This window comes from Falco biarmicus, chromosome 1 (genome assembly GCF_023638135.1).
Source record: "Falco biarmicus isolate bFalBia1 chromosome 1, bFalBia1.pri, whole genome shotgun sequence".
NCBI classification, from domain to species: domain Eukaryota; kingdom Metazoa; phylum Chordata; class Aves; order Falconiformes; family Falconidae; genus Falco; species Falco biarmicus.
The window spans coordinates 69,682,441-69,705,983 of NC_079288.1; the positions used below are offsets into that span (position 1 = coordinate 69,682,441).

Sequence of the window (23,543 nt, forward strand, 5' to 3'; positions counted from 1 at the left end):
CACAAATTTCCAGAGGAGCAGGTTCTCTATATAGAGTATGAGGGTAACGTTACTTTGCTAACAGTTGTTAAGGATTGTTGGGATTCTTTTGTTAATTTTTTTTCAGCCCAAAAGAAAGCTTTGCTTAGGGATAAACACTTAAACTGGTATTTTGCAATTCAGTAATGGTGCTGCTTTTCACAGATGAGGGAGTTTCAGATAGGTTTTGTGGGGTTCCTCCTTCTCACCTATGTATAAAGGTAAGAGGAATGACTAGCATAGTCCTTAAGAACTGGCAAAGCCAGTAGGATTTACTTGGAGAAGTTCACAGCTCAGTTTCTCTATTGTCATGTGTCTTGAGTTTAGGCAAAATAAGCATTTTAAAAATTATTTTCCTGATTTTACCTCTCTGATTTATTTTATCTTTCTATTCTAGAGTTTCTGGGAAGAAATAATACACCTTTTTTATTTTGAGACTTCTCAAAGTAAAGTAGGGAAGAGACTACAAGATAGAAAGTCCTTTACAGGGGCTAGAATGTTTGCTGGTTAGAATTTGCTCAGCCATTAAAGCAGCTAGGCAAAAAGAATTTCTTAGTTTCTTCACAGTACTTTATCAAGGAGTGTCTGAATATGAGTATGAAAAAGGGGGAAAGGTGCTATGTGGCAGAGAATGTAGCAAAAAGTCTCTAGAAGGTTTTGGTGGTGGGGAATTTAGAAGCAGGAGAGAGACCTTTCAAAGACTTGTCTATGTTTGACATGCAGGGGACTGACTTCGTGCATCTTGACTGTGTTTGTAGATGTGGAAAAGATGGAGGAGAAGTTTTCTTCTGAACTTAAAATTGATTTTTATTTTTTTTTAAATTAAAAATAACAAACCCCATCACTTTTAAGTTTGAAGCAATATTACCAAAACTTATTTCTCTTTCACTTTCTCACTTGCAGGACACTGGTTAGATTTCTAGAAAGCATTATGCCAAATGAAAGTCTTGAAATCTACAGTTTATGAATGAAATTCCTTCCCAGGATATCCTTCATGTTTTAGCCGTATACTTAATCAGGTACCTGTTGAAATAAACTTATCTTCTGTTTATTGGTGCAGCATTCATTTATGTTTCTTTGCTCCAGAGCTTGGATGAATGTAATATAAACACATCTGAAGGTCTTCAAATAAATTGTTGATAGGGAAATGTTTCTACTGCTGAAGTGAAATGTAAGTTCAGATTTAGACATGGAGGGGAAGTTACCGACACACATACAACTTCCTCTCTCTGAAAGGTTTGACTTGGCTTTGCAAACGTTGCACTGAACCATACTGCTGAACTAAGCTAGGTCTAAGCCTGTTTCTACTTCACAGGTGGATAATCCATGCATTTTATTAACGTGACATTTCATAAATGCATGACAGAAGTATGAGCTACCACTGCTGGTTATTTAATTCCTTTCATCAAATTCACATAAAATCAGTGAAAGAGAGAGAGGTGAATAAGAATTTGCAGTCTGAGCTTTTAGTGCATGTAGCTTCTTAATGGGATAATGGTTCTTTGCCTGTTCATGTAGTGTAATTGGACATGTGGAGCTATGATCTTTGTTAAACATTTTTCCAAAGATAATTCACTGTATACTATAATCCAGAGAAAGGAGAGAGAATGCCATACTTTGTGTCACTGGATAAATTAGTTGTATAGTCTGTATTGAAAACAACAGGATGTTTGTTCATCATGGACTATGTAACCAGACTAAGATATGAGAAATATGGGAGAAAGAGCAGATTTTTTTCTTGATTTATGTATATTCTAGTGTATTTGGAGTGATGTCAGTTTCAACCACTGTGTTTATATTTGTTGTGTTACTGATCAGTAGATGTATGTTACATAAAGCAAAGGAGTATCTAAGTTATGCAATCTGTGAAAATTTGTGTGTTCGGTGGCCCTTAATTGATAAATAATTTCACTGGCAAAAACTGTGGATTTTATCCACATTATTTAGGTTATCTTGCAAATGGTATATGACTGTGGTATCAGGAGGTTGCTGTGCCTCTCCTTTCACTTTCGGTTTTTCGAGGTTTTCATACCTCTATCAAGAATACTATTTTTATTAGGTACTGTTTTTTAAACATGTCTTAAGAATTATTCAAAAAATGGCATCTGACAGAAATTAATTATATTGAGAATAATACACATCACTGAAAAAAAGGGAAGAGCATTTTTTGTATAATGAAGTGGTTAAAATAAGGGTGTTTTACTGTAATCTATTAGCACAGTTTAAAATTAGTAACATTTTGTTGGTAAATGAGTGTTCATGAAATAAATGGAGAAATCTGGATGAATGCAGTATAATGCAAAAGTATCCACCATCTCTGCAGACTGCTGACTCCAGCACTTGCGTGATGCTGGCAAACCAAGGAACGAGCCAGAGTCATATGTGCAGTGGTGCTGGCTGTGCATGAGATCAGCTGCGGTTCAGTTACAGCTAGAGCTAGTAAGGTAGTAATAAGTCCAATCTATGAACGGACTCCATTCACTATCACTAGTGGTACATAGTTTGGACAAAAAACAGTGTAGTAGGCCTGGCTGGTCTGCTGTGCTGTCACATGCTTCAGCAACCCAGGCTGGATAGATGAATAGCAACTGCATCCTCCCATCACTATTCTGAAAGCAAATCCAAGAGATAAAAGTGAAGAATGGATCTTTCTTTATATTTGTCTGTAGACCGAGGGCTAAGATTTGGAGTGTGCATCTGTTATTAGAGCAAGTGTTGTCTTCATAAAGATTTTCACCATTTCTCTTGTTCAAATCGTGAGGCTTTTCCACTGATAGGAGTAAGGAGACTTTGGAATAGAAACCTGATGTTCTACAGGAACTGTAGAACTGTGAAATAATGATAGAGTTTCTGAAGAAGTTGTGCACCCTAGAAAACAGACTGCTGGTCTGGGAGGCAGGAAAACGAAGTTTAACTTTTTGGTTCTGCTTAGAATTTCTTGGGATGATGCTGGATAGGTTGCGATTCCTTTTGAGCATTGATGTCCTTATTAGGAGAAAAATAATGATTCCTTTGGGAAAATAACTGAAGATTTGTTGCTATGAAGCACTCTAACAATTGTTACAGATGTGTTTCCATGTATATTAATATAATTTCTGTGAAGGATGAAGTGTTCTAGATGTTTATCAGTGTAGAAGACAAGGAGCTTAATTAAAATACCTTTAAGTAACCACACAGATCATATTTTCAATCTTGAGGAGGTTTTGTTTTGCCAGTGGGACATGCAAACCCTATTCTGCAGCAAGTATCACAGGAAACTTAAAAGTAACTGTGATATTATATGTGCTGCAAAAATAATAACAGAAAGCTTAATCATTAAATGTAAGCTGTGTAAAATGATTTACTGCCTTAGCAGTGAACTTTAAAAATAGTAACCAAGCATATCATCTGCTTGATGAAAACTGTGGAGGCCCTATCAAAAGTGCATTGAGTATCCTTATTTTCTGTTTGGATACCTTATTTAAAAACCATAAAATAATTCTAGATGTATTTTCAGGTATCTCAAAAGTGGGGAGATACCTGATGGAAGGTTTGCTTCAGTCAGACCAGTCCAACTTCTTGAGAAACAGCAGCAGCTGAAAGCATATTTCAGTTGTAGGAAAAATGTGAAAAACTTAGTACTATTTAGAACACGTGAAGTGTCAACACTTGGCGAAGTGTAAAGTAGTACCAAAAAAATTGTATGACAGCTAAAAATCATTGTTTCATATTAGCCATGAAGTAAAACGCACTCATAGACTGTCACAGGCTGGGATGTGTTCGTTACGCTTTGGTACCTGCTTTGTGTGTTTGAATCCTGAATAATCTTGTTGGTAAACAGGATACTACTTACATCTCAAATACTTGACGCATTTGGGCTATACAGAGAGAAGCAGGGTGATAGAAACAAGTAACCTTTATGGACATTTGTGTTTAAGACGAAACAACATTGTTTCTCATTTAGCATTCATCTGGGTGTGTTGCCTTTTGACTCAGGAGTATGTTGGCTGTCTAATTATCCTTTGTATTGTTTTACTGTTCCTTCAAACTATCCAAACAATTTGGTGTGGCCCTAGCAACCAAACAATATTGTTTAACAGAGATTTCCTATGGCACTTGCTCCCAGATTTCCCACATAGCACTAGCTTGCATCAGAGCAAACAAGCAGGATATTGTTTCAAGTGAGTAACAGTCAGTGTTTTCAAGCAATTTATGGAAGTAGGTGAGGTTTTTTTGAACTGTTGCAAGTGGTATGATTTTTTTGTTCCGGATTTCATCTGAAGTTCTGTAAAATGGTCCATGTTTTGAAGCTTCAAAATAATTTTTGAAACTCTAATTTTTTTTCTGGAAGCTAAGAGCAGAGAACGGCTTATGCTTTGATGGCAAAGAATAGTAGAAAGAAATTATTTAATCCTGTCCTGTAATGAGATTTTTTTTTCCATTAAACATGCTATTTAAAATACACTTAGACCCTTCCTACGGTGTTACTGATAGTAAGTTCATGAGTAAATGAATCCCACTGAACATAATTATACCAGATAACAATGTTGTTTGACCTAGTTAAGAAATCTGATAATAGATTTTGACTTTTCTTTAAGGAACTACTATGTATCTTCTTATTAAACACAGTCAAGCTCCCTCCCCTTTTTCCTTCCTGTGTGGATTTTTTTTACGTAGCAGATAAACCCATGAACATTGTCATATGCAAGGCAAGAGTCGTAAATGTGGACTATTAATGCTGTCATGGAGTCCTCAGCAAGTTCATAGATAAAAGTAAATCCTAGTCTTTTATTCTGCCTTTTGAATACACTGGCATTTCAGCAAAACTAAGATAATTGTAATTCTCTCACGGCAGCATTTATAATTGCTTCAGTTTGACATTTTGCCCTTGTTTTTTTGGGGAGGTTTATTACCAACTGAAGAGTTTGTGCATGTGAACGCAGAGGTTAGTAACATGTACGGCTGCAGGATAGTCTTAACTCTGCTTTGCTGCTGGAAGAGTAAAAAGGCAAGTGCTGTCCCTCCATTGACTTTCGTGTTTTGCTGGCATAAGCATATGTGCAGTCATGTGGTGAGTGAATTGGACAACTGATTGTGTCAAAATTAACCTGGGAAAAAAAAAATTAATACGTATGCTGCTTTTCCACTTCTCAGTTCATTACGGAGCTGCACGCTTACGTTCGCTTGCACAGGAGTAGGAGGCGGTACAGGAAGAAGATGGCTGGCTGGGAGGGGTTGCATCCTCTGACAGTACTGCAGCTTATGCCGTCTGAAGGGGGCTGTGTGAAACGTCCCGAGGAGTGGGGTCTGTGACATTGCAGACTGATGTAAGGCAGTCCTGGTACCACATTTCCCTGACTTGATGGTTGTGCCCTCTGCTTTGCCCTGAAATTGTCACAGCACATCTGGGAGCTGGTGTGGTTGTAGTCCAGTTGCTTCAATTTTTCTTGCCGGGGTTAGATTTTTGTCCAGTTTACCCATTCTGAGTTGATTTCCTATGTTGTCACGTGAGGGTGGTAGGAGGATTTGTCTGCAGTATGCCTGGATTTAGGTCAGTCTAAACAGCGTTTCCCTGATCTTGAAATAAATAGATTTCTTTTAACTTGGAAATTTCTGGGATGGGAAGGTTTCATCCTTAGTGATAGAGGCTGTTTTGAGGCTTTGGAAGTTAACATGCTGAGATGGTCTCTTACTCAGGATTAGTTTACTAACACTAAGTAAAGATAGTACTTTGAAGATGACCAGCTCTCAATTTTTTCCTGATTGTTAAATGACAGGGACTTTTAAAGGCAGTGTTTTGAAGATGAGACAGAAGTGTAAGTGTATTGTGTAAACACTTTAAGACTTGTCTATGTGAAAGCGAATCTAGATGTAGTTCTGGGTTAAGGAGCACATTAGTGCTTCTTAGTTTCCTTAGAGAGAGAGAAGAGCTGGCTGAATACCAGCTTCTCATTGTTAGGAACATGGACTGGGCCAGAGCTGTTGTGGCATGTTCCCTTAAGTCCCCAGTCCTGATAATGTGGGGACTGTGGCATGCTCCAGTAGGTAAGTCGAGAAGGAGCCAAAGCAGCTACTTTGCTAAGTTCCTTCTGACCAGACACAGCTAATGATGTTCCCAAGGAGATTTAAACTTCTCGCATTTCTTTCCAGTCTATTACCTTCAGTATATGATTTAAAATAATAGAGAGTCCAGTTTGTCTGTTGAGTAGAACAGAGCTTTAGCTTTCTTAGAAACTCTCACGTTCGGGATAGAAACAACTGTTTACTTAGAAATGTGTGGTATCTTTTAGGATACTTGATTTTTCTTAGGTACTTGATTTTTTTTTTATTTTGTTCGTCTGCATGCAGATGGAGATGAAAGAAGAGTTCTTCATAATCTGTGTATTGCAACATTTTTCTGTTTTGTCTGTCTCATACTTGGTGTTCCTGTCTGTTACCTGCTATGGCTAGGGTGGATATATTCCTTCTTTTTGCCTCTCCTGAAACCTCTGTGCTCTCCTCCTTGAACACGTGCATCTCTCTTGTTTCCCGGGTTGCCTTTGGGAGTATTGGGGCTAAAGAATGACAAGAGTGCAGATGCTGGAGAATGTGGACATTGTGAAGAAAATTTTTTTAAAGCGCCTGACACTTTTATGCTTCTGTACTGAGGGACAAGCTAATCATCAGATATGGGATAAGAACAAATTCTTCTTTAAAGTCAGATGGTTTGGGTTGTCATTATTCTTTTGTAGCATGCACTTTATTCTGTTTCTTAATGCCTTTGTTTACTTCCATCTAGCGAACTTCCACTACAGGGATCTAGAACGTTGTCTTTGATCTCCCATTGCCTGTGCTGTGTGGCACATGCTTTTCTGTGTCTTTTAGGACCTCTGTTACCAAGATCAAAGTGCTAGGTCAAAATGTTAGAGGATGTTCAGAAGTGCTTTATGGCATGCAGTGTGCCATTTTGATGTTGCCCTTGGTTGCCAGGAACTCAACTCTGCGACCTTGGCAAGTCCTTCCAGCCTTGAAGATGGCATACTGCAATTTATGTACAGGAAAAAATATGCACTACTTCAACTATGAGTTTGTACAAAAACTTAGGGGAAAAAAACATGACTACTATCATCACCTTATGCAAGGAAACCTTCCTTTTTGATTAGAGGCTAAGGTAGTTGTGACTGTTCTGACTCCTGCTGAATTTCTCACTTCACTAAAATGTTTGATAAATCATTACTTTCAATGGAAGTCGAGGAGATCTGTGTTATGTAAAATGTAACTTTCTGAACTGATAGAAGAAATTATGAAGAAGATGTGAAGTACCAAAGGTTTGGTTTTCATGGCAATCATTATTTTCATGGATGAGTTGAACACTGAAAAAAATGTTTGAGCAAAACCTGTGGATAATATTTAGCTAATAGGAATTGCACATGTACAACTTGAAAAGACAACAGTTTTGCAAGTTCATCAAAATTGGACAAGTGCATCTCCTCACACTTTAACTGCAAAAAGCCTTACCTGAGCAAAGTGCAGTATAAAATACAATAAAATAGACTGAGACTTGGCTCCTTTCCTTGTCTTAGGAAAATCTTACCATAAAAAGTTAACAATTCTTAATACCAATTCCTAATATCAATAAAAAAAGTAACGTTTGCAGTTGTGGAATATGCTAGAGAAATATCAGACCTTTCTGGGTAGATCTAGGGCATCAGTAGAGATGTCAATATTTATTTTGATTTGCAGTGTGTAGGACAAGAATTGTAGTTATTTACTGTGGTTGGTATGTGTGTGTTAAACTCATACATGAGTTCTGATACTTGATTTTCAGTACTGCAGTTCAGATTGAGTGGCAGCTATGATAATAAATATTTTTGAGTTGTTAGGGAGGAAAATAATAACAAAGATGCGTAAATATGTGTAAACTTAGTATATGACAATTTCAGTATAGAGGTGAAAGCAGTAATCCTTAGGGGGGAGGCTAATATATTCATTGCTATTTATATTGATAGATTCATTATTATTTCTGATAAGGAACAAGTTTTTCAGATTTGTGACTAAAGGGTAGATAAAAAATAGTTAGTATGACATATTTAGAAAGGGTTTGCGTTCTTGTTAGGAAAATAAGCTCACCAAAAGTGCCAAGAGGGGCCAAAGAAGTATTTGTCTTGCAGATATTTGGACGCCAAATAGAAACTTAAATTTCATGGACGATTCAGAAAAATGGAATCAAGCAGATGCCTCTCACAATACAAGGAGATAACTCTTTACATTGAACCTTTTGATTTTTAGTCATACTCAAACTGAATATACCAGTTATTAAAAGCTGTAATCTTTATCATGATTGTCATACAGTTGTATTCAGAAAGGGACCGTTTACACAGCGTAAGACAGTTTTTGGGGTTTATCAGTAACAAAAAATGAGTTACATTGTAAACCTTTATGCAACTTAGAGTTGAATTCCCCACCTAGTTAAAAAAAATATATTATTTTTGGATGTTATAGCTAAGTTGTTTCCTCCTTCTGGTTTACAGAATTTACTGTGTGAATACGTGTGGAGCATGGGAAAGTAAAGAAGTGACAGTTACTGTGTTTAGAAGCTCTTCTTTATAGCTCTTTGTTTTTCTTTTTTTTTTTCCTACAGCCTCCACACCACCCAGCAGAGTAAATAAACGCAGAGTTTCTCCAAGTGTTGTTTCCACCTGGGAAAAGAGAGGCATCATCATGTCTAACATTACTATTGATCCAGATGTCAAACCTGGCGAGTATGTCATCAAAAGCCTCTTTGCTGAATTTGCTGTTCAGGCTGAAAAGAAAATTGAAGTTGTAATGGCTGAACCTTTGGTGAGTCCTTTTTTTCATAGTATCCCTTGAAATGGTCCTGCTTTTTTTCTAAAATAGTCTGTTTTATCGTATGTATGGCTACTGAAAAAAAATGTCCCCAGATATTGTTGACTTTTCAAAGGGATTACTTCAAGAATAAATAGGCTTTTGCAAACAGGGGTGGCTACCTGGATTATGTTTTATTGACTTTCATTAAAACTGTTACGTAGTGGTTACTGGAAACTAAAACTCTTAGTATCCATAAGTTCTGTAAAGTTACAAAAGGAAATAGCAACGACAAAAAATGTTTCTTCAGTACCACTGCAAAGTGTGTTTCCTGTTGATGTTTTTTGAAGCAATACTTTGACCATATACTTCAAGAAAAGATGCATTTGTTTTCCAAAGTATTAACACCCAACACCTGGAAGAATATAGTAGCCAGCATATATTGCAGATCAGGCGAAATGCAAAATTCCATTGGCAGTCTAGATCACATGATCTTGAAATAAATGGATTTCTTTTAACTTGGAAATTTCTAGGATGGGAAGGTTTTTTTTAACTTGGAAACTTGCTGAGCAAGCTTCCAGAGTTTGCTTCTTCACAGCTTGCAGAGTGTTTGTGTGCAGAAGTGCACGTGCGAAGACTTGAGCCCCAGTTTCGAAACTTTAGGAAAAAATATTACTGTGAAGCAGTCCAAAAGAACACAAAAATGGGGCTAAGCACATTTTGTGGTGTTGCTGATGGAATCATCTTCAACTGAAACCATTAGTAGATCAAAGGCTGAGGAAAATGAAACATTTCTTTATATACACCTACTTAGGTATACATTATGTATGTGTGTGTGTGTGTGTATACCAGACAAGCCTACAACTTAAATGGAACTTGTCTCTTTCCTTGTAGACATCCAAAAGACTCATGTATTCAGGAGGCTTTGATAAGAAAGCACAGAAACTTTGTAGGAAAAGGGCCATGCAGATGGTGAAGGGTATGTGGCTAAGAAATAAGAGGAGAGCTCTAGGGGTGTTGATGTTGTGGCTGGAAGGACAGGTTGCTCCACTCAGGGTGGCCTGCGTGCCTACTGCTGCGAATGCTGCTCCCTTGGCCCCTTTTCTGTTCATCTGCCAAACACATGGGGAGGGTGGTGTTTGACCAGAATGACATAGGTTGGCTGTGATTTGGATGAGCTGAAGAGGGCTTTTCCTGTACAACACACAGCTAGTTCAAAGTTAAATCTCCTAACCAGAATACTAGTAGCAAGGTAAAGATAATAGGCCTGGAGTTCACTTGTGCTGCAGAACTTGTCCCTAGAGCAGATTAAATAAATGCTCTGACAACATTCTCAGGCTGTGTCTCCCTGCCATGCTGCTGACTGTTAAATGAATGTTTTAAAATCTGTTAATCATAGCAAATTGAAACATCTTGCCAAATTAAAAATTAGAAAACCCATGTAACTAATGAAATAATACACTTTTCAAGGAAGAGTGATTCCCAGCTCTGTTGTCTGGTGAGCCTTTATGGTGGTTGCATGAAGTCTGCCTTAGTCAGGATCTTTTACTAATCAGATCCTGACATTGCTATTTTGTGTGTATACAGTATGTATAAAATTCTTTGGGATAAAATAAGAAATTATAAATATTACTGGGGTAATCATTTGTGAAGGTCTTTTACAGTTCTCTCTGGGTTTATTCGCTAAGTTGAATTCTTTTAAACAAAATGTTTTTTAATGCAATCAAATGTAAATTTACACGTATAGGCAGCATTCCTTATTTTATAGTGTTGGGAAGGAAGGACTATGTAGAAACCCAGACATTTAAGAGGTGCCAAAAGCTGGGGAAAAGTGAAACAACCTGAGCCTGTGTAACACAGAGGCAGAAGGAAATCCTTAGGTGTCTCAGTGAAGGGAATTACCAAAATGGTGAAGTGGTTTTATTTTTGTACATAGTATTTCATATAAATAGTGAATATTCAGTTCTAGTGTATGACATCTAAAATGAAAGACCAAAGGCTGAAAGGGCACAGGAAAAGCACCGACTTGAGAAAAGGCTTTAATGGAAGAGAGGAAAGCCCTTTATCATTTTAGTGTGATTTGAATTTGTGGGATGACTTGGCTACAAACAATAATGTAGAGAATACATACAATGTTACATAAATCTTTAAAGTGTTAGATGAAGCTAGGCTGTTAGATGATGCTATTGGAGGGAATTTGGAGCCAGAGCAATTAAAGTTAGGAGCTAGACACTTTGCAAAACTTGAAGATGAAGTAGGGGAGCAAAAATCTAATCTAAAAAATAATTTTAAAAAATGAAATACTAGCTTCAAATCAAGACAGGACCTGAGGGTGATAAGGGTAGAGTACCGTTTTGGCTAGATGTATGGGTTTCATTTAGAAGTAACTGACTTGTGAATTTAGAAAGTAACTAAATGGTTTTTCTGGCTGTGAATTTGCTTAGGATACTCAGTAAGTAACAAAGTAGTTTCCTTTTGCTGATTTAATTAAGAGTTCTCTGCTTGCAAAATAGTAATACTGCAGAGTTCCCAAAGTTGCATAAAGAACTTATCAGCAAGTGCTTAAAATAAATGATTCAAGTAGCGAGCATAACCACAGGAAGGAAGATCGTCCTTTTAGTGAGCAAATTAAATTAAAACACTTTTTAAAAAGTAAATTCTTCTAAGTCTTTTGTAGTGGTATATAGTTTTAAAGGAAAAAGGGCTCAGTCACAGTTTATGGTAGCTTAAAATACTCTTCCTCAGCTGAGGAAGAATGACTATGAGGCACAATACCATCCTTCCTCAACTCACTCAGTTACCTTGTATTTTGTCAATCTGTATATAAATACAGATTTAAGCAGAGTGTTTGACATGATGCCACCAAGTTACCAAGCTGTTAACTAGGTAAGCTGCTAAGTTACTAAATCGTAGTTCAGTCTCATGTTTAAGCCAAAACTAACTAGCAAAACTATTTAAGGCTGTTACCAACACCAGCTATTTTAGTCCGTCACGGAGATGAACTAAACATTGCTCAGACTAGCAATGCATGCTTTTGCAAGTCTTGCCTAGGTGCCTTCAAAAGTTCGTCTGAAAGTAGTAATATTTAGCACACTGCATTTCTTCAGCACAGTGTTTCTCGTATGCTGCTCTGACGCTAGGGCAAGGATGCAGGCACTGCTCAGCACTTAGGGTACAGGAGGCAAGGCAGCATCGCTTCTCTGGTTTCTTACTTGCAGCTTAGAGGACAGAAACAAGTATGTCAGCTTTGCTGTGTTCACCTGAGCCACCCTGCTGAGGTGTGTTAGCCACCGGAGGACGGTGCCAATTAATACTGGAGAGGGGCCAACAGGTGGTACCTTTTTCCATGGGTGTAGCTGTTTGCACAGCACACACGTCTGCCTACATCCTGATGTTTGCTGCTTGCCATATGTTGACATTTCTGCTTTACACAATGGATGCAAACTGCTCTTTGGTTAATTCAGTAGTGGGTTGGGTTTCTTCTAGTTTAGGGTTTGGGTTTTTTGTTGTGTGGTTTTTTTTGGTTTTTTTTTCTTTTTTCTTTTCAGTTGTAAAAGGTAAATATAGACCTATTATTTCCATCTCTCAGAACTTCAGGAAGCCAGGAAAATAAATCTTAAATTATTAATTCAGTGAAAGTTTCTAGACCTTTTCTTTATACTGTTGGGTAGACTTTTGTAAGTCATGTGAGATGACTGGGGCTGTGACAAAGCAGAATTAGAAGGCGACACTGAACAAAAATAAATTTTGAAGTCATACAGATAAATCAGAGGCCTTGATAAACCCCTTTGAGTATCATTTGGTTATGTCACATTTGTTTGGTTGGTGTTATATTAACTATGGTGATATTTACCTATTAGCAGTTAAAATCTTTAATGCTGAGGAAAAATAATAGGGAGCATTATGAACTTGTAAAGTCTTCATTCTTTCTGATACTAAAAATCTTAGAACTTGTATCAACATTTGATGTACAGAAGTGTTTCCATTAGTATAGAATGTAGGGGAAAAACCAGACCTATCTTAAAGACAGTTTGCTATCTATTGACATGAATTTCAACTTTTTCATCTGAAGACTTACAGAGTATTTAACTTCTCTTTGATTTGTTGCCATTCTTTTCTCTAGCTGTTTCTGGTTTTGGACAGGTGCAGTGGGTATAATAAACCCAGTGTTTGTTCACCTGTAGAATAGTTTCGTAGTACCATGGTGGAAACTTGGCCTGTCGGGGCATTGTCTTGTGAGGAGGCATAAGGAACCAGACTTTTACCATCTTCTTACATGAAAGTCACTTTTTTATCTTCTTGGGAAATAGTTTTCTAGTTATTTTCCTTCAGCTTATTTAGCATTATACAATGTTTATATAGGGTGGAACATTTCTTGTGTTTTTGCTTTATAGATAAGATTACAATTATTTGTGTAGTTTATCTAAAAGCATAGGACAGATAACATTAATTCACCTACAATAGATGTTCCCTTGTAAAAAAAGGGGAGAGAGAAATTCTAGTTAAAAGAGAGTTCTAAGCGCTCTATAGAGCTTATATCAAAAGCTCTGAAACATCAGTTCTCGTAACAGAATTTTGAACTGACTTGACATGTAAAATCCTATGAATTTGTAAAAATTAAAAACAATGTTTATTTGCCAGTATCTGAAATCTTTTCCCTTTGCTTTTGAATACCCAGTGAAAGAACACTGGCTAATACATCACTGATGAACAAATAGAACTATTTTTTTTAAATTATTATTTAGGCGTACTGGAAGCATACATAGTGTCTTCTTAGGCAATTAAGTGAGTTTCTTTGGATTATGGAAAGTGAAAATGAGTTGTGAACTTGTACCTATATTATTTCCAGTTATACTTTCAGAGTAGGCAAATGCTTTTTGCCTGAGCATTCAGGTTGCCTGGGAATTCCACTTTTCAGAGGCTGTAATATTTACCAGAGATTATGTCCTTTTAGACAAGAAATACAGTTGCACTCATAGCAGCAAATGCCAGAAATTGTGTTGTATTTTCAAGATTACGATTAGAACAAGTGAAAATAAGCTGTCGGTTTGAATCTGGACTTGGTACATGCAATCCCAATTTTAACATACAGCCTTGCAAGTCTTAAATGCCAAGCAATACTGGGTTTTAATTTTTTGTCAACAGCCTGACAGCATAGGTGTTTTCTGTTACTGAAGTACTGAGCAGTTATTTTATGTTAACTGAGGCACAACCTGTTGAGAGCAATACTGGCTGTCAGTATTGCTGACACTGCCTTTTACATCCCAGACCAGGCAGGTTAACAGCTCTTCCAGCTTACTACTTGTCTTAACTGGCTTCATAGAAGCTTTTTGTTTGCTTACTGCAATATAATGTGAGCTATTAACTCCTCACCTTGAGCACTTTTTCTGCTTTCCTCATCAAAGATAACATTTTTGATTCATTTATAATGGAGTGAAAAGTAGCTTGAAATTTCTTTAAGTAGCAAGAACTGTTCATCAGCCATTTATGTATCTTACCACTTCGTAATTCACCTTTAAAGCTGTTACTGTGGCACTTGGCTTACAGTAAATCATTGACTCTCAGAGCCTGTAAGTGGGGCTTAGTCTTGTCTGTCTGGGTTTTTTGTTTGTTTGTTTGTTTTTTTACCAAGAGACTATAAAAGTTGTATCTTTTGAAACTGTGTGATTTAGTACTCTCCACAGTGACTAATAAGATTTACTATTACACTACTATTACAGTTCATGACTGTTTTGTTTTCTTAATGCTTTAATTCTCACTATGTTATTTTGTTAAGAATATAATTTAATTTTGCTTTTAACAGAGCAGTTTGTCTTATGGTATGGGTAGCAGTGAAATATTCTAATAATTAAATTTTATTAGTATGGCATCTTTTCTGTAGCTTTGCATCTTTCCAGAGTTATTTCAAATGTAAAGCAAATTATTATGGACATTCTCCTTTTTCTGGACTAGATATTCTAGCTATTTTTCATTGCCGTTCAGGGAAAGTGCAGGCTGGAAATTTATTGAACAATTGTCTCTGCCTTGGTGAAAACATTTTAAAATTCATTCTTGTAGCTTACAATAACTGCCTTATGAACATGAATATCCTTGTTAATTCAAATGGGAATGGCTTTCCTTCTGAGTTACTCTTGGCACTCACTGCCAGCTATGTCTGAGCACACTGCTGTAGGCCCTGCTGTTTGGGAAAGATATTTGACATTTTCTGTGTATCAGTCTTGAACAATATTACTACTAAGCTACAAAATTAATTTTACATCTCTGTTTTGTGAGTACACTTCATGTCTTTGTAAGTGGTTTTTTAAGTGGTAAAGGTTATTCCCTAGATGAAAACTAATGCAGATATTCATGTTAAAAGTTATTTGTTTGCTCCCTAATATAACTGAGAAAGGAGGAACCTATCTTTGATAATGGTCAATTGCATTCATATTTCTTTTTATGTTTTTTTACAGGAAAAGCTCTTGTCCAGATCTCTCCAAAGAGGTGAAGATCTTCAGTTTGATCAGGTAGGAGACACGTAATTGAAGGCAGGTTTTTTTGGGTGCAGGTGGCCTCTGGTTTTGCAGAATGGTATTTCCACTGTTGTAAATACTTGGAACATCCATGTCTGAATCAGTGTCAGAAGATTAGACCTTGAATGTTCATTACTTTATTTTCCATTATAGAATATGGTAGTAGGAAACTGCTAGAATAGATCAATTACGTGAAGGTGGCAGTGAAAACGGCTGGAGGAAAGATGCTGAAATATGGTGGAGACACAAAGACTTTATTTCTGTTCCTGTTAATGAGCTTTGTGGAACCTCAGCCTGTATCAGTTACTGTTTCAGTGTTTGGGGGTTTGCTTTTATAAAGAAATAGCGTTAATTTCAGTAACAGGGCTTTTGCTAAGGGCTTTTTGATTCTATGGCAGAAGGCATAAAGTAGATTCAAAAGTTACTTGTCCTTTGAGCATATAGTTGCACTGTAAGGCTGTTCTGTTTTACTTACTGTAAGTGAACTGTACCTGGAATAACTCCGCTCAATTTATTCAAGTTTATTGTCTGTATTTCTAATTTTTTCGTAGTATAGACGTGCTTTTTCTCCCATAACTGCTTCTTTGCAATGGTGCGGCACCATTCAGATGAAGCCTCATTAATTGCATGTTCCTATTTTTAACTGCTACTGAATAGCATCTTACTGTATGAAGTTCAGTATTCTGTCCCTATCTTCTATAACTGTTTTTTTGTTTCATGCTTTCCATTACTCCCTGAATATAGGTAATAGACATTGCAATAAAATCTGCTGACCTGCCCCTGCTTTTCAATTAATAGCCATCTGTGCACCTCTTTCCACTCCTCCCAAAAGAGAAACAAATAATACCATGTAATATTTGATGTATAATTTTATTTTCAAAGAAAAACAAAACCAACACCAAAAACCTCACGTAGCCTTTTTATGTTTTCAATCTAAACAGCAGTAAGGCCATTATGTCCTAAATGAAAGTTTACTTTTAAGCAAGGAAAACAGGTGAGGGTGGGATAGGGCATAAATTCTCTAGTGGCTACCATTTTTTTTTTTAAAGCTGACCAAAAGGTAAATAATGTTAATGATAATGGATGATCTAAGGAAATCTGTGAATCAGTAATATTACTAATTTTTCTACTAATCTGCCCCCCCCTTTTCCTCAGTGAAGAATGTTTTTTATAAATAAGTAGTCACATGTTAAACTACATATAGGCTTCTAAAGATATATTGAATGACGTAAAAAATAATCCATATAACTTTTGAAATCTTGTAATATAGAAATAAACTCATTTTCCTGAAAACGTAGTACTTTACAAATAACAAAAGAACAAAATAAGAACTCGCCTCTCACACACACACGCACACATAATCAAACGGAATTATTTTTAATCTACTTTGGGTTCATGAAGAGCTGAATTTTAATGGTACTGAATAACTACTTTAGAGAGTCAGAGCGGAATGGCTCCCTTGTGATGACAGGGCTTGTCATGATGACAGGAATTTAGGTAGGGAATTTTGGATGTGGTTTGGCAAAAGGAATTAAGATTGCTTCTCTCTTGTTCATTGCTATATTAAGATTGATTCTCCAGCAGTGCAGAAGATTGCAGAATAAGAAGATTGGCGAAGTATGGCAGAGAGGAGGATCCAGAGTGCACAGCCACAGCATCCAGCAGAGAAGCTAGAGCTGTCGCTGGGCCAACCTTGTTTACACAGAGATATTTACAGAGTTAGGAATTCAAGTCTAAAAACTGACTTTAGCAGTACTGTTACGGTGTTCTGAGTAGTAAGTGTACTTTGTGAATAAAAAGAGCACAATTGAGACACAAGAGGGACTGTGGGAGTAAGAAGGTATGTAGTTAATACTCATTCTCTCAGCTCAGTAAGTGATGAGAAGAGGGATGGAGGAGGAAGACATGTAATGTTGTCTGTCCTTATCATGAAAAAGGAAAATAGCTGTTTAATGGGATTATAAATTTTTCTGTTGGAAGCATAACTAGACCAAGAGGGCTGCTATTAGATCCAAGTGTGCAAAACCAGGCGGTTTTGATTTTTCAAATAGTGTAACTCTTACTTGTCACTGGGGTTTTAATTGAAACAATGTAAATTTGGCTAGAAGAGATGAAATGTTAGAAAAAGAGAGGGATATTTTTATGTTGATAACACTTTTAAACTCTGAAAAAATTTAGCATTTTAGTACCAGTGTTTTCCCTTTATCATTCCCACTGCATCAAGAAGCTACCAGAGGAGATATTTTTTTTAGAGCATATATTGCATTTCTTAAAATATTTTTGCTTGTACAGCTTGAAACGGAAATAGCTTGTATTTTTCTTCCTTTGTTTGTTGTAGGAGTCATACTTGGCAATTTCCTACTCTTGTCCTAAACACCAAAACTTTTATGATCATGCAGAAGCATATCTTGGCCATCTCAGTGAGTGAAAGCAGATGCGTTTCTGGGGTTCAGGCTTGTTTATGATTCGACACAACTTGAAGAATGTTTTCAGGATCAGGATTTGGGCCATAGCTGGAATTTGGGCTCTAGCATCTTCCTATAGTTTTGCATCTCTTCTTACCTCTCAGTGTGCTCTTGGGTATGTTAAATGCAGCAGTTAGCAATGTTTTATGGCCTTTAAGACTGGAGCCCACTTTGCGGTTTCATTCTGAGGAATAGAATGCTGACTAGTGCAACCCTGCCCTCTTGGGTATTATAGGATCTCTCTTTTTCTGGATTGCTGCTTTCAAGCTAGGCATAGTTTAATGCTAAAATAGGAGGGCTAACTTATTTTTATATAAGATGATCTTTAATTTAGTATCCAAACAATATGGTAATTATTTTAAATAAAAAGAATAAGCATATAGCTCATGTTCTGCTTAGCAGCTATGAAATATGAGCAAAGATTTCATCTTCCTGATAATTCCAATGCCTTCTCATTAGAATGTAAGGAATGTAAAACTTGGCAGGAAATATATAATTATAATGTAAAACTGATTTTTCATTTCAAGAGGAAAATGCTTTATAACGTCAGTTGTCTCAGAGTGTAGCACTTTACCAATGACAATTTTTTTAGTGCATGAGATATAGTTTATTTCTGTGGAAGATGATGTAATTTACTAACTGCTGGAATGTTTATGAAGGGTAGTAATATTAATATGCTGTGTAAAATTGCAGGAAAATCCAAGGAAAAGGTTTAGTAAAGCTTAAAATGCAGCTTTCTTCTTTTTCTTCTACTAATAAACCCATCAGTTCAGAAGGGAGGCAGAGGAGTAGAAATGCTTTGTGGGGTCATTTTATGTTGACAGCACAGGGTAAACTTAAGTGTTTCCTTAATCTGTTCTGGTCCTGTTGTGTGTGTGGTTGCTGTATGAACACAGCTCTGTGCAATGTATTTGATATATCATTATTTTTAGAGAAAAAGAAATTGATGTATTTTCCCAGTCTTTAGGTTATTTGGGGTACGGAAAGTGACAGTAAGGCAAAACATATTTTGGATTGCTGTGGTTGATGATGGATCCCTTGCTCATCCAGTTTAGCCTTAGCTTTCGTTCTAAGGCTTACCAGTTACATTGACTATTTTATGCTGAGTCTAATACCTTGATTTAGGAGCTCATGAGGAAGCTTTGTTCTTCCTGCTTTCTGAATTTTATTTTTTTTTCTCCCACATACACATTAATGCGTTTAACTTGTGATTTCTGCTCATGGCTGGAGTGAAGTTAACAGAGATGTTTGATTACCCCAAGCTGATGCAAGCAACAGGCATTTCTTGTACATGAAATCATGGTGAAGCTTTGTTGAAGCTTTATCAATACAAATGACTCTTTTGAGTTCTTTTTTCACAGAATGGTCAGGGTTGGAAGGGACATTTAGAGATCATCTAGTCCAATGCCCTGCTAAAGCAGGTTCACCTACAACAGGTTGCCCAGGATGGTGTCCAGGCGGGTTTTGAATGTCTCCCAAGAAGGAGACTCCACAGCCTCTCTGGGCAGCTGTTTTTATGATGCTTCCTCTTACTGAAGGATAATAGTTTTAACAGTAGCCCACAAGTGTCTCAAATTTCCTCATAGTTTTTCTTTCCTCTTCTCCTCTTTGTCTTCCCAAGTTGTTGTTCCCCCCCCCCCCCAGGTAGTTTGTCATACCTCTGCCACATTAGAAAATGCTCTTGAACAACATCTTCATTCGTACACATTCCTTTTCATCACACACTGCTTCATTTCACATCACAATGTAACTTCAAAGTGGTAAAATTGAGTTGTGTTGTACTGTACGCTTCTTGAAGTCTGATGTATGTTAGTTGGTTGACTGGATATTTGGTTTATATGGATATTGGTGCACAAGGAACAAGCTTACAACATGCTTAGTTTTCAAAGCAAGTTACAAAGATTTCAACATACATTAGTATAAGAATGAAGGTATTCTCAAAGCTTAGCCTTTGTTCTGAGATGCAAGGCATTATAGCAAGCTTACAGAGTCATTCTAGCTTCTGTTGTGTTTGTGTGGAAAAGCTTTTGTATGGTTTTGTGTTGCCTGTAATAACTGCCTTCATCTTTTTGTGCAGTTAGCTCAATGTGCGTGCCTCTCCTGCAGCAAGCATGCATAGTTTTTCCATTGAATCCCTTTTTAGTGAGTGTCCTATTGACAGACAGTAATAATAAGAAAAAAAGTAATCTCATTATTCTAGTAAAAATTTCTTAATGTAACCTAGTTCCTGTTCAGATGTAGAATATATGTAGTCTGTATTTTATACTGGGATTTAAAATTTTATGGACTTCTAGAATAAGAATATGATTTCACTTATTTTGAGAAAATGTCTCTACTTGTTTATATAATAAAGGATTTTTCAGGGAGTCAAGAATACTGCTTAATTCTTGTGACTTGAATAGCTCACTGGTTAACAAGCTGAGTAAAGCATTCAGACGGTTGGAAAAGATCCTCCTGAGGTTTCTTTATGGTTAACCTACCCCTATCCCTTCCCCCCATCTGACACCCCAATATGCTTCAAATGAGGACAAAGAAATAATGGAATTGATAGTATCTTGGTTTTCTGGAATAGTGAGTAATAGATATGTTATGGCACAAGCATGGCTTCTATTGAAACCTCTTATTTGAAAGACGCGGGAGATAATTAATACATGGCATCACTGAGCAGCAGGGTAACTCTCCTCTTCCAGCCAGTGTTTTGGGGATGGGCTTGCTCCCAGCTGCCTCCTGGCAGGGAGTTAATAGCTGTTTTATGCTGCCTTTCTCAGTCATTCTGCTCTCCAAACCTGGGGCATTGATGAGTTCTGTTAAAGTTTAAGGAAGCCTGGAGTATTTAAGTTTCATACCTGTTAAAGTCATCCTTCTATAATGGTTTCTATTGCCACTGTTTCATGGATAGTTTTACAACTCATGGGTTTTATGAAAGAGAGCAGTTGATAGGGGAGTTATGCTGAAAGTACATATAGCTTGAGATCTAGACCAGTCAAATGTATTAAAAGTAGAGGAGAATATCTAAAAGGCTCTTATATTTGTTTGTATAATAATGAAAGCGGCATGTTTTTGAAGGTTACATACTTCCTCAGTTTAGGAGGTTTACTTCTGTCTGTCATCTGTAATGTAAAGGTATGTATACTTGAGCAATACATATGGCAGCATTCAGGGAAATCCTAAAGTATCTGCTGTTTTCTCAATGGTATTATATGGGTTATCTGTATAAATATAGCATTCTCTGATCCTCGTGAATTTTGAAACACTTTGTCTGCTTAAATCTATCATAATAATTAACTTAGTGTGCCATATTTACACTAATTGTCCTAGATGGAAATGGTACCTAAAGTTGCTACTTTGTAAAATTACATGATGAATGGTTTTTAACATTAAAAACCAGTTTGAAGGGATGGTTATAATTCTAGGATTTTTAGATTGCTTTATCATGCTAAACTATTTTTCTTACTTTTTTTCAGTTGATAAGCTCTATGAGCTCAGTAGCAGAGCACTGTCTCCCCTCCTTATTACGCACCTTGTTTGACTGGTACAGGCGCCAAAATGGAACAGAAGATGAATCTTATGAATATAGACCTCGGTCTAGCACAAAATCAAAGGGGTAAGAGTTTTCCTTGGAAAAGTCTGTTTGATTTTTCTGTGCTTTCTTCTAAGAATATGCGCTTTGTACTTTTTTGACAAGTATTTTGTATTTGGAACCGTCATTACCTAAATCTGTATAGAAAGAGCATGGGCTTCTTTGAGATAGTGTGTTTAACTTGCGTAGATGATACGCATGAAGTGACTTAATGATTTTGGGGTTGATACACAGAAGGAAGTTGGCCACTGGTAATTACAAGCTAGTTTGCCCCTTTTTGAATTGTTTTTGTTATTGGAAGGCCCTTTCAGGAGAGGGGCAAGATGTCAGTGCTGCACCAAACCCCGAAGTCTTTCTAACCATCATTTTATATGCGTGTAGCAGTGATTGCTTGGAAGGTGTGCATGCATACCTCTTCTCCACAATATTTGTGTTCAATCTTGTGTATGATACACGTGTTCTTGTTTTCTTATTTTAGGGACGACCAACAACGTGAAAGAGATTATCTACTTGAAAGGAGGGACTTAGCTGTAGATTTCATTTTTTGTTTAGTTTTAATAGAGGTTCTAAAACAGGTAAGCTCTTTTACTTTGACAAACTTCTTTTAATCTTTTGCTTTTAATGTCACTTTTGATCATATACTTTAAATTTTTATATGGAGCATATATATGATGAGCGTATACAAGGCTGTAATTATACTCTCAGTTGCATAAAGCCTTTGGCTTCTCCTGTCTTTTCTTTACATGCCTGCATATCTCAGTTCATGTGTCTTGGATCCACTAAGGCAAAGCTGCTAATGTACTGCAAAAACCAAAACTTTAAAAAAAACCCTGTTTTTATTCAGTACCTTTTTGTCTGCAGTTTTGCAATACAACGTGAAATCATAAAGTGACAAGATTAGTATGTCACTTAAACTTAGAAAGGGTATGTAATTTTGCTTGGCCTTATAGTGTAGTGCTAGATGATGTCACATGGAATTTCTGTTAATACTCTGTAATGCAAATTAATATTTGCATTGGTGTATGGACAAGAGGGTAGAGTTTGGCTTCAGCAGCATCATTTTTCTTGCATTTTTGAGAGGAAAAATTACTGTAAGAAACGGTATGAAACATGAGGAAGACGAGCAAATGTCACATTTCAAATACTAAAGTAGTTTGTCCTTTAGGTACGTGAAGATTAAATGTCTTTCTGTACCAAGTCAGGCAAGGGCTATGGTTTAGTTTGCAAATAATTTGTAGGAGGTTTTGGTTTATGTGGTTGTATATGGTACATATGTGATACAGGGAAAAAATGAAAAAAATAAACCAAAAGAGCTGCCTGTCCTGCCCTGAGACACTAGCCAATCGTCCAAAGTGATATTTCTATAATGCATGCACATATATGCAGACAACAGTATTAAAGCCATCAAACTCTTATTTGTTAGTGTTTTACAGAAAATCTTTAGTTCATGCTCTCTCCTTGCCTAAATTTTCTATCGGTGCAAAATAAAAGGGGAAAATAGAATACATTGTTTAGGATTGCAAAGTTGTATGGGTAGCTTCTGTTTTTTGAACTGGTACTAGTTTTTCTGCTGAGTATAAGAGTGCACGTTGCTAGTGATTCAGATGTCAGGAGAGATGCTGAAGTTTTGATCTTGAAGAGAGGCTCTTGGTGAGCCTCTCTCATGCTTGTACTCCAGACAAGATAGGTATTTTCGTGATATGAATTTTTCCTCTGCTAAAGACCTGCAATGGGCCACTGAACATAGATACACCACATAAAGAAGCCTTGGGTCAATTTAGTATTAAAAGTTATCTAAGGGAGGGTTTGTATTTTCTGCCTGTAATGTTTCTGCGATTAGGTAGTCAAAGTGCAGAAATGATGGCTTTTAATCAATAAACATATTTACACTCACATTACATCCATATGCCTGTCATCCTGGGAGCCCTGTCGTTGTTTAATTCTTAGAAACTGGTTTTAGAGGGTGCAAAGGGCATGATCCAGCTGTTTCTGTAGTATCCACAGAGCAGCTGGAGAGAGGGTGACAGACATGACCTATGTAGGAACAAAAATCTTTTGCTTAAATGGCTACATATTACTTATTGTATGAATATGCATGTAAGTAGTCAGTTCCAATAATTGGATGTTCTTGGAGAAACAGCTTTCTTATTGCTTTAGAATTTCATACTTTTCTGCATCAAGTGC

The 23,543-nt window shown here is 36.7% G+C and overlaps 1 protein-coding gene across 11 annotated transcripts in view; it reads left to right on the forward strand.

Moving 5' to 3' along the window:
* FRYL (FRY like transcription coactivator) overlaps nt 1-23,543 on the forward strand; it is a 185,816-nt gene that overhangs the window by 65,352 nt on the left and 96,921 nt on the right. For all 11 annotated transcript variants that reach the window (XM_056333546.1, XM_056333537.1, XM_056333479.1 and 8 more), the window contains 4 exons: nt 8,618-8,817; nt 15,255-15,308; nt 21,244-21,383; nt 21,838-21,934. In XM_056333546.1, the coding sequence (XP_056189521.1) occupies nt 8,698-8,817; nt 15,255-15,308; nt 21,244-21,383; nt 21,838-21,934 (411 nt within the window). In that variant the 5' untranslated portion in view covers nt 8,618-8,697. The remainder of the gene's footprint in view (nt 1-8,617; nt 8,818-15,254; nt 15,309-21,243; nt 21,384-21,837; nt 21,935-23,543) is intronic.